Consider the following 11,189-nt stretch of genomic DNA (forward strand, 5'->3'; position numbering starts at 1 on the left):
GGCCTGCCCTTGTCCCAGCCCCCAACCCCAGTGGCCATGGGTCACAGACCCAGTGGGGTGGGTCACAGAGCTAGGGTGGAGACACAGATGGGCTGGAGCCACTCAAGACTTTGGAAGATGGGTTCCAGCCCCAGAGATAGCAGAATATTTCACCACCCTACAGAGGGGATAGTGGCAGAAGAAAGAGGGGTAGTTCCAGCCCTAAAGATAGCAGAAGTATGATGGGGGAAAAGGAGTGACTTCCAGCCCCAGAAATGGGGAGAAGGAAAGTTTCTACCCCTGGAGGTGAGAGTGGAAATGGGGGAGACTGCAGCTTTTGGCTGTGTCACTCCAGATCATTGAGGGGGTGGTCTCTGACATCATAGGAATAGGGACAGCAGCATCACTGGGGGGACAGCAATCCTCCTGGCTTCAGGTGAGAGAATCCGGGTGGCCAGGATCCGGGGCTTTAGCTGGTGGGGGAGGCGGTGGACGCATCTGTAGAGAACACAGAGTCAGTACTCCAGTACCCTCCCTTGGGGATATCCCTGTCCATTCCCTCAGCCCCGCAGACAAAACAGGACAAGTTGGAATGACACCATCTCCTCCAAGGGAGGGACCCTTACCGGCCTGAGTCGAGGTACCATCATGTCCAGGGGTCCAGGGCAGTCCAGGTCTTGGTCTGCAAACAAGAACCACAAGTCAGTCTTCAGGCTTTGTTTCGTTCATTGCTGCATCTCCTGCACTTAGGACAGTGGAACTCTGTAAATATTTGATGAATTAATGAAGAGTCCCTAATCTTAGAGCCATAAAATCCATCAATCCATCCATCCTCCACTCTTACTTGGCACCTTGCTGAGAGGGGGAGATGGACTCACAGCACCCCCACTCCCAATGGCTGTCAGCAACCTGAGAGTGAAAAACCAACAAACACAATGAATGACTGAGTGCTCAATCATTCCAAGTGAACTATAGGTGCCGGAGCAGGGGCTGCAGAAAATGCTCACAGGGACCTCTGGAATCAGGGAAGGAGGCTTCACGAAGAAAGTGGAAGTACCAGAAGGTTTTAGAAAAGGCGGGCATTCCAAGAAGGAAAATGATGACACAAACGAAGGTGCTGGCAGGATTCAAGAACATGGAAGGCAGAGGAGGCGTAGTGGGAAAAGCTGGCTGATTTGTAAAATAATCTTCATGGGAAAACAGCTACTGGGGGCATGTGTACTATGTGCCAGGCACAAAGCTAGGCCCATCTTTCTAACTTTCACAACTCAGTGAGGTAGGGACCTTTCTCCTCACTCTATAAAGGCCCAGGCAGGTTAAACATCTGCCCTAAACCACACACTTGAGAAGTCACAGGCAAAGTCTCAACAACGCACTTGCCTCCCCTCCAAAGCCCAAGCTCTTCTCACCATCATGCTTCTGGGAGCCTGATGGAGGAGGTTCCTGAGGGCAGGCAGAGGAGCCAAGGGCAACCTTTCTCCTCCTTCTCGTCTCTTCCCGCCCCCCAGGGCCCCCAGGGCCCCCTACTCACCCACAGGCAGCACAGGTGCAGGGGCTCCATCCAAGGCAGAGGTGGGCACAGGAGGTGAGAAACTAGGAGGAGAAGGGGATGGCAGCATCTGGGAACGATGGGCACATGGAGTTATTCCTGGCACGTGGGAAGGTTTCACCACCTTTTCCTCTCATCTTGCCTTCAATTCCTGTCCCATCACTCCTTGATTTGGAGAGCGGCCAGATGCTTCTATCCAGGTGGGGGCTTTAGCTGATACACACTTCAATAGCCAACATGTACTGACACTATGTCCCAGACATTCTGTTAGCACTTCACATACACTCATTAACTCATTCCTCACCAGCATCCCATGAGGTAGGGATTTTTATGATTTCTCACAGAGGTGAGGCTCAGGTTAAGCCATCTATTGAAAAGCATGGAGTCTTTTAGTGGTAGAGTCCCAACTAGAACCCAGCTCTCCTGACTCCCTCTCCTAGGCTCTTCCTGCTGTAACGGTAGGTACCATTATATTAAAGGACCTCCTGTGGGTCACTGTGCTAAGGGCTTTACCTCCATATCTCTAGTCATGACAGTTGGGCTGCTGAAGTTGGTATTATTACCCCTGTTTTACATGTAAAGAAACAAGCACAAGGTTATATCACTGCCCAAGGCAATGCAATACGAATCTGAACTCAGATCTATCTAGCACTAAAGTAGGACCACCACACTCTTATGAAGACTGCCTGAGTTTCCCTCTTCTCTGCCCAGCCAAAGGAGATTGGGAGGTCCAAGCCAATATAGGAGGTAAACTGGGAGAAGGAAGGGGGCATTAAGATGAATATGGGGCCTCACTGGAGTGGAAGGCTCAACCTAGAGGTGCCTGGGGACCCAGGGAGAAGGAAGCCTCACCTGTTCAGGGTCTGAGAGTTCAGGGGGTCCTGGGGGGCCAAGCAGCTCCTCCACTAGCAGGGAGGGGAAAACCCCCACATGGCCCCCGAATTCTCCCCTCCAGAAGCCATCATCCACTCCATCCTGGGCCCGGGGCAGCAGGCGGATAAGCGCCCCCTCGGGGAAGCTCAGCTCCTCTGCACTCTGTCCTGTGTAGCTGTATAGGGCACGGGCCAGGAAGGCTGCAGAAGACCAGGAGAGGTGGTGAGGGGAGTTGATGGGCAGTAGTGCCCCGGGGCCATGACACCTCAGGGCCACAACTACTCAAGGTCCCCTGACCCAGAATTTCCCATTCTTACCTGTGGGCTCTGCCCCTGAGGGATTGTCGCTGTCGTGGCCACTCTCAGGGAAGGAGAGGTCCGGGAAGTTGAGATACCGTTCAGGGACAAAGCCTGCCTCGCCGTGCTGGTTTCGAGCCTGTTCACCCAGCAGTGTGAATAGATAGCAGACTTGCCTCAGCAGCCCGTGGCCCTAGCCCTCCTCCTTGGGCTTCTAGCTTTGTCTGTCTGGGTCCTTGCAAGCCACAGAGAAGTCCTTCCCATTGCCATGCCCCCTGCCCACCACCAAGGTCAGAATCTAAGGTCCATACCCACCTTGACCCATTCATCAGCATCTCCCTCTTCTATGACCTCCAGCCACTCGCCCTCTGTGATAGTCAGCTCATCCTCATGCCCTGCCTGGGCCCCACAAGGAAGGATTCAGGACATGGCTGTTGCCCATCCCCACTTCTCTGAGGTCCCCACCCCCAATGCCCACCTGATACCTGATAGCTGAACACCACATGTGCAGGGCAGGGGAGGGGCCTAGTGGCCAAGGCTGCCGGGGCAGGCTCCTCAAAGAGCTCCCCTGTCTCCTCACATTCCTCAAAGTCAGAGAGCTCAGCATCCTCAGCCTGGAGGGGATAGAGAACAGACATGATTGGGGGCGCCCACTCTCAAGTACCCATTTTATCTCCCACGCCTCCATTCTACCCTTAAAGAACACCGATAGATCACTCCCCAAGGGTGGTACCACCCATCTGTCCAACATATATCACAAGCAAAATCACCACAGAGCAGGGTAACACCAACAACAATCGCAGAATTACAGTACTGAGTGCTTACTCTGTGCCAGGTACGACGCTAAACATCTTATGTATAGCACCTCATTTAATCTTCACAATAACCCAGTGAAATTTTACATAAGTGTATCACCTTGTTTTACCTATTTTTTAAAAATGTTTTAAAAAGATTTTATTTAATTGAGAGCAACAGCACGCACATCCATGTGTGCACACACTGGAGAAAGAGAAACAAGCAGACTCTGTGCTGAGCATGGAGCCTGATGTGGGGCTTGATTGCACGACCCTGAGATCATGACCTGAGTCAAAACCAAGAGTCAGATGCTGACCGACTGAGCGACCCAGGTGCCCCCACCTCATTTTACTTATGAGAAAACCGAGGCTCAGAAAGGTCAAGCCACTTTGCAAGATCACACAGCTAATAGTAAGTGGAGTGGTCGGCACTTGAACCACGTAGAATCCATATTTGGAACTTTAATTCATAATCGTCATCCTACATTCATGATAAAAGTTCACTGAGAACACTCTGTGTTACAAACTATGCAAAAAAATATACATATTTCATTCCAGCCTCACAACAACCTCTTCGACTTTGGTACCATTGGGATCCCCATTTTATAGGGTCTGCCCTCCTCTGGGGAGATCTACCCTTTACCGTCCTGGGTGTACAGGGGTAGGGAGCAAAGGGCACTCACCGTGGGAGAGAGGTCCCTCTGGGACAGCCGGGCCTCACTGAGCCGTCGCTCCTGCTCCACCTCATCCTGGGCCTGGGTCATGGCGGGCTTCAGCCAGCGCTGCACATCGAGGCCAGCTCCTTGTAGCAGGGCCAGCCGGGCAGCCCCCTTCACCTGGCTCACCTGCCATGGGGAAGAGAAATCAATCAAGGCTATGGACGGGCCCGCCCTCTGGGCGGTGAGGGGAACCACCCCAAACATGTCCACCTTCTACCTCCTGCCTCCCTGCTCCCCACCAGGCAGATAGAGAGGAGGAGGGTGCTGCATGAGGAGGTGGGATCTCAGGGGTCCCAGGCACAGGGCTATGCCTCACCTGTGCCCGCCGGATGCTCTCCCTCACTTCCTGTAGCCGCTGATCTATACCTGGAGCCTCCCGCTCTGGAGCCTGCTGTCGCCTCTGCTCCAGCCGCTGCAGCACCTGGTTGCAAAGGCAGAGAACAGGGGTGGGTAGAAATCCTCTGCAGGACAACTGACTATGGACCTGGCACTTCGCTACTTGCTTCACATACATTAAGTCACTTAATCTTCCTCATGCAGTGGATACTATTATTGGCCCCACTTTAATGATAAGGAAACCGACATCCAGAGAGGTTAAGTCACTCCCTTACTCGGGGTTACATAACGAGGAAAGAACAGAGCAGGATCTGAACCCAGGTGGGTCTAGCTCCAAAAGCTGTGCTCTTAACTACTGTGCTACACTCTTGGCCTAAAATACCTTTCCTTCCCTTCCTGCCTGCAGCCCTATGATATCCCCCCACTGGCTCCAGGGTCCTCAGCTCTCAGCTCTTCCCGCCCACCCACAACACCTGCACCCCCCACCTCACCCGATGCCCATGGTTCTGGATCTTGTAGTCTCGGGCAGCTCGGCTCGTCCAGCGCTGAACCTCTTTCTCCAGGCCACAGTCCCCTGCCACGCCTCCTGCGCCCTCCTCCAGCTCCAGGGCACACACCTCAATGAACAATGTACACAGATGCTCAGAGCAGGGCCTGCTGTTGCCCCCGCTCTGCAGTCCCTTCCTTTTTCCTTCGCTCCATCCTAACCTCCAGGGACAGGCACAAAGAGGTGAGGGCACAGGTGTGCATTCCTGTGGACACACAGCAAGTCCCCAAAATGGGATCTGGGTTGAGGGAGAAAGAAGAGGATGATGTAGTGAAGGGCCAGAGAAGTGGAATAAAGTTTGTTTGGGTCCTGGTGGGGGGGAGGTGAACTAGAGTTCTGAAACCCCTTCTCCACAGCTGAACAGCCATTAACCAGAACAAGGATGATGAGGGAGAAGGCCTAAACCACAGTCCCCTCGACATGTAGTTTGGTTCCAATGAACAGAGAAGTCTCACCTGATCAGCCCCTGCAGGCTGAAACTCCTGAGGTGGTGTGGGAGAAAATACTCCAGGCTCCTGAAGAAAGAGCTTCAGATCCTGCTCCCAGCTTACCTGGGGGTTGGAAAAGGTCGAAGTAGTCGCTCACTGGTTACCACTCCAAACCTGTCCCCAGCCCCTCTTGGAAGAAGAAGGACGGGTGAGAATAAAAGGGGCAGATATGCAGTGGGTGGTCTGTACTGAAAGAGCAGGCTGAAGAGAGTCTCTGGGGAGCTCTTATAGGGCACAGCCCTCACCTGGGAGGTTGCCTGCCCTCCACGGCGGGCATGCTCCAGGGCCATCTCTGCAGCTTCCAGCTCAGTGCGGCTTAGCAAGGTCAGGGGGTCCCTCAAGTGTTCCAACAGCTCACTGACCAGGGCCTGGAGAGAACCCCAAGATAATGATACCACCCTTCCCCCAGCCTCTACTGCAAAGTAGGCTCTCTGCCCAGGTTTAGATGGGTGATAGGCATGAGGAATTGGATTGAGGGAAGGAATGAGACAGTTAACTGCTTCTAATAATAGGCCCTCACGTATGCATAGACCTTAACAGTTTAAAAAGCATTTTCACATCCATTCTCTCCCCTGAGCCCCACTAGTCCTATAAATTAGATAGAGCAGAAGTTGTCCCTAATGAGGCAACTAAGTGTTCAGAGGGGCTAAGTGTCCTGTACAATGTCATGCAGCCAGCTAGAAGCAGAACCCAAAACAGAACCAAAGGATGTAACTTCTACCTACTCAAAGCAGGCTGGGTCCCTAGCACCACCCAGCCTGACAGTGGTAGGAAACAAGGAGAGGCTCTCCCACAAGGCAAAGGCAGGAGAAGCAGGGGTATCTGGGCTGGGACTGGCCTTGAGCAGGGCTGGCAATTCCTCCTGGTAGTAGTGGTCAAGGTGGGCATTGGTGGCCACCAAGTTGAGCAGGTACTCATTGCGGGCTGCTCTCAGCTGCTGGGAGTACTGGGCTGACTGGGCAGACAGCTAGGAGGAAAAAACAGGTGTCAACAGGGAGCCCTGGAACCACAGGGTCCTTCCAAGGCCAATCCAGATCCAGAATGGATTCTCACATTATTGAGTGCTTACTATGCGCCTGGCACTAGACTAAAAATTTTGCATACTCAACAACTCCTGCTCAAAATGCTCGAGTGGCATCTGTGTCTATTTAAAATAAACTCCCCACTGCTCCTTACTGTGGCTTGCCAGGTGCAACAAGAGCTGGGCCCTGCAACCTCTCTGACCTCTTTTCACAGTGCCTGTCCCCTTGCTCAGAGTGCTCCAGCCACACTGGCCTTCTTTCGGTCCTCGAGCCCACAAGCTCTTCCCACCTCGGAACCTCTGCCCTCACCATTTCCTCTCCGTGGAATGTTCTTCCCCTAGATCTTTGCATGGCTGGCTCCTTCTTGATATTCAGGCCATGTGTTCAGACAGCCTTTCTCTCTATTACATCCTGTTACCCTTTACCGTAGCACCTTGTTTTGTTATCACTTAATCTGATTGTTTCTTTACTTACTATCTGTCTGCCCCTCACCAGACTCTGAAGGCAGGAACTCCACAGACTCCTCAATAAATGCATAGTAAAGGAATAAAAAATAAATGTACCATTTCCACATTCCAGATGACAATAAATGCATAGTAAAGGAATAAAAAATAAATGTACCATTTCCACATTCCAGATGAAGAACACGAAACTCTGAGAGATCAAGTTAACCAAGGGCACACACCAAGGACGTAGGGGAGCCTGGATTCATCCCAGTCTCCCAGATTTATGCCCCTGGGTTCCAAACCACTAGACTACTCTGCCCACCTCTTTCCCACCTCCACTCATGTCCACATCCCCCCAAACCTTGGTGCTGAGTTTCTGGAGACTGGTCCGAGTGTGAAAGAGCCCGTGGTCACTTCGGTTCAGTCTGTGCAGGAAAGGGAGAAGAGTCAAGGTCAGGCCCAGCTGTGGTGCCTTGGCTCCCTTTCCCCAGCCAGGTTTCCCAACTCCCCATGAACCCACCTAGCCTGGACATCAGCCGCCTTCTCCTGTGCCAAGGCCCACACACGTTCTCGCTGGCCATACAGCTTCCGACTTCGGCTCAGCTCCCGGATAGACTGCAGCACCTCAGCTTGCGCCCTCTGGAGGTTCTCTGCTCCCTAGGGGCATGGACATACAGAGTCCTGACCCAGACCACTTCCAACCCCATGCCAGCCCTTCCTTCAGCCCATCCACTGAGCCATACCTTCCTGAGCACCTGCTCCTTGGCACTCCGCCCTGTGCCCCCTGCCAGGTCACGGTATCGGTCGGATGCCTGAAGCCGGGCTTGGCCCCCAGCCACGGTGGCATCCAGCAGGCAGCGCCAGGCACCAAACACCATCCTGCCTCTCCCCAGAGAAGGTCTGTGTTGAGGAGGAGAGCACTCCAAAGCTTCATGAGAGCCCCCACCACCACCACCAAACCGAACACCATAGGAGACAGAGTGCTTTCCCATCCCCCTTGTCTGGGAGCCTATCAATCGATCAGTGCATTAGCTCAGCCACAAGGATCACTCACGCTCTCCGCCTGCACCCACAGTGTCCTTGCTGGGTCAGCTCCTCTCCGACTGCTGTGTCAGCTCTACCTGCAGCTCACATGCCCTCCCCCCTCATTAGCCCTTCACTCCCATAGGTTCCTGAGGTTGAGCTCCTCATCCCTTCTAGGCCCCCTGAACTCCCCCCTCGATGGGACCCACCTGCTGTCCATCTCCCCACTCCGGTGACCTTCCCTCTTCAGGAATGGCCCAGCCAGTTTCTGGAGTGCCTGGTGGGAAAGCCATCACAGACTCAGTTACCTTTCAAAGACTCCCACCAACTGGGAGAATATGAAATCAGAGTATAATAATGCCATTCACCAGATGCGTATTATGTACCACTCACTTTGCTAAGTGATTTACATGCATTAACCTATTCCATCCTTACAACAACACTCCATGAAGGTATGATTATTATTCCATTCTACAGAGAAAGAAATTGAGGCCAAGAAAGGCCAAGCACCTTGTCCGAGGTCACACAGTCAACAAGTAGCACGAGAGATCTGACACCAATCTGCCTAATTCTAGGCCATTGCTCTGGACCAGAAGAGGAGTATGTGCAGAGAGACAATGCTATGTGTAAAGGAGACTACAACAAAAGGGAAAGTCCAGAAAAAGGAGTTCCATACCTGTCCATATTCCCGTTCAATGGCTGCCCTCTGCTTGCTGTAGGACCTGTGAAGATTAGAGGGGAAGGGTGGTGTCACTGTCTAGTCCTGTTCTCCCACCCTCAATCCTCTCCTCAGCCTGGGCAGGAAGAAGAGGGGAGCCAGGCCTAAAGTGTGAGTACACGAGGATGGAACGAGACTGAAGAGAGAGTCCTTGAGATCACCTCAGGCAGCCGCAACCCAGAACAACCTCACCTCATTGTTCAGAGTCTCGGCAGGATCCTCCCCACCCCTGGAGAACCGTCTCTGGGCTTGGAGGTGAGGACGGACGGGGGGCTGGATACATTCCGGCCTTCCAACAGGTCTGGAAGAGGGAGGGGAGATTCTGCCCCAAGCTTGATTGTGGGGCGGAGCGAGTGGTGTGGAGTCAAAGGGTTTGAGAGAGGGTCCCTGTGTGTTTCTGTGTGTTGGGTTAGGAGGAAGGATTAAGTCCTATCTGGTATCTGGAGAGACAGGCCGACAGTGAGGGCCGAGAATGGGCAGGTTGGAGAACTCTTCACCCCCTGCTTTCCCCTCTCCGGTCCGGCTCCCACCAACGTCTGTTCGAGGAGAGGCGGGGCGCGCAACAGCGAAGGGGGGGGTATGTGGCGGGGATCAGAAGCTACCTGATGTCCTCCAGCAGATCCGCCTCCCTCTGCTGCCGGGTCTGAAGGATGCTCAGCTGCTCCAGGAAGCGAAGCTTCACCTCCTGGGACGGCTTCACCTGTGAGGGTTAGAAGAGGTTGAAGACCCTTGGCGCCGGGACCTGAAAAACACTCCGCGCAGGGAGCGGTGAGGGGGCGGGACCGGGGAGGGACTGGGGTGTTTCCTGGGTTATTTCAGGGTTAGGCCCTGAACCCTTACAACTCCTCGCCCCTCACTGCGGGTCCGATGCCCCCCTCAACTCCCACCATTCCCCCAGCCCACCAGGAGTCCCCATTCCCAGGCCAAGCTCACTTTTCGGGGCGGCGGCTGCATCTCCACTCCGGCCAAGGGAAGCCACTCGACTCCGGAACTCGAGAAAGCCCCGCCCACGCCAAAGCCCCGCCCCGGACCGGGCCCGGTTCCGCCCCCGTCCCGCCCACGCCTGGTCCGGCTACGCGCAGGGCTGCGAAGCGCTAAGGTGCCGCTGAGAAGCCAAAGAAACTCCTGTTGGTGCTGCGAATATCCCGGAAAGGGTCCCGACTGCCGAGTGGACGCGGCGTCCGCTGCGCGGTAGGGGAACCCCAAGTTTCTGAGTCAAGACGCCTGGGTTCTATTTCTGGTGGAGCCACTGACTCAGTCCGTAATTACTACTAATCACTCATTTACATATGCAGATCTCTGGTCGTCCGGTCCTCCCTCCAGCGCGAAGGGTGACGCTTGGCGAGGAGGAACTCAATTTGTGACCAATTTGTCACTGGATGCCTGAGCAAAGATGCTTCTGACAAGGGAAACAGGGCTGGTCTCAGACCTTTCCCAAATTCCCACAGAACTGGAAAAGCCAGTGAGTGGTGCTGAGATTACCCGGAGCCAGGAGGAAACCAGTCCCAGAGGAAGACAGGTGTGTCATGGGCCAATGGAAACTAAATGATACTAGTGAGTGGATGTAAGTGGGGAGATGGGAGTAGGGCCTTGCGTCCCAGGAAGCCCCTGTCACCATTAGGGTCTGCCTTTCGGGCTCTGTGCCCCAGCCCTATCACTGCTTTCTGAGGATCCCCACACCCTTTCTTCATCTCCCTCACCTATCCTTGGTCCACACCCCTTACTTGGAGAAAAGCAGTTATCTGTGGCCCCAAACTACAGATTCACCTTTCCAACGGCCCATTGACACCCACTTGTAGATCTAACAGGTACCTCAAACTTTTAAAACCGCTCCATCTACCTGATCCTTCCCCAGATATCTTCCCCAGACAATATACCAAATGGCACCTCTCTCCATCCAGTTAGGAAAGTCTGAAACCCAGAGTCATTGTGCCCTTTCTCCTACCCCGCATTCTGTCCATCAGCAAGTCCTGTAGGTTCTATTTCTAAAAGGTCTCATATTAATCACCTTCCTTCAATTTCCAAAACCACAAACCTAGTCCAAGCCCCAGTATCAGTCCCCTGTCTAATATCTGGTCTCTCACTCTTCCCCCCATAACCCAGTGCTCACAAAACAGCCAGAGTGATTGATGTTTTTTTAAGATTTTTTTTTTTTTTTTTATTCATTTGAGAGGGAGAGAGGGAGCAAGTGAGAGCGCAAGAGCAGGCAGAGGGAGAAGCAGACTCTTGGCTGAGCAGGGAGCCCGATGCGGGACTCGATCCTAGGACCCTGAGATCATGACCCAAGCTGAAGGCAGATGCTTAACGACTGCCACCCAGGCGCCCCCCCCTTTTTTTTTTAAAGATTTTTTTGTTTTTTTAAAAAAAGTAAATAAGATCTCATCACTCTCTCCCTTCAA

The 11,189-nt window shown here is 53.5% G+C and overlaps 1 protein-coding gene across 3 annotated transcripts; it reads right to left on the reverse strand.

The window, feature by feature from the left end:
• Positions 1-336: 336 nt before the first annotated feature.
• Positions 337-9,821, reverse strand: FCHSD1 (FCH and double SH3 domains 1). 3 transcript variants are annotated; one of them, XM_027606371.1, is made up of 20 exons: positions 9,724-9,821; positions 9,393-9,490; positions 8,749-8,794; positions 8,282-8,349; positions 7,793-7,928; positions 7,570-7,706; positions 7,411-7,474; positions 6,420-6,548; positions 5,827-5,949; positions 5,549-5,644; positions 5,038-5,163; positions 4,527-4,631; positions 4,175-4,336; positions 3,183-3,311; positions 3,013-3,096; positions 2,719-2,836; positions 2,381-2,601; positions 1,511-1,598; positions 606-661; positions 337-477 (listed from the first exon to the last, which is right to left on the reverse strand). In XM_027606371.1, the coding sequence occupies exons 1-20, from the start codon at positions 9,742-9,744 to the stop codon at positions 412-414; spliced, it is 2,073 nt and encodes a 690-aa protein (XP_027462172.1). In that variant the 5' UTR covers positions 9,745-9,821; the 3' UTR covers positions 337-411. The 3 variants fall into 3 exon arrangements, with proteins under 3 accessions (XP_027462172.1, XP_027462173.1, XP_027462171.1); XM_027606372.1 differs by having other exon boundaries at positions 1,511-1,572; positions 7,793-7,949; positions 9,724-9,789; XM_027606370.1 differs by having other exon boundaries at positions 7,793-7,949; positions 9,724-9,789.
• Between the last annotated feature and the right edge of the window lie 1,368 nt (positions 9,822-11,189).

Source organism: Zalophus californianus, chromosome 5 (genome assembly GCF_009762305.2).
Source record: "Zalophus californianus isolate mZalCal1 chromosome 5, mZalCal1.pri.v2, whole genome shotgun sequence".
Lineage (NCBI taxonomy): Eukaryota > Metazoa > Chordata > Mammalia > Carnivora > Otariidae > Zalophus > Zalophus californianus.

Excerpts from the sequence above, each read along its gene's own strand:
- FCHSD1 (XM_027606370.1), bottom strand. The coding sequence starts at position 9,744 with ATGCAGCCGCCGCCCCGAAAA. Across the intron at positions 5,950-6,419 it reads AATTGCCAGCCCTGCTCAAG|GCCCTGGTCAGTGAGCTGTT; the intron begins GCCAGTCCCAGC and ends GGTTCTCTCCAG. Across the intron at positions 2,837-3,012 it reads ATGCTGATGAATGGGTCAAG|GCTCGAAACCAGCACGGCGA; the intron begins GTGGGTATGGAC and ends CTGGGTGAACAG.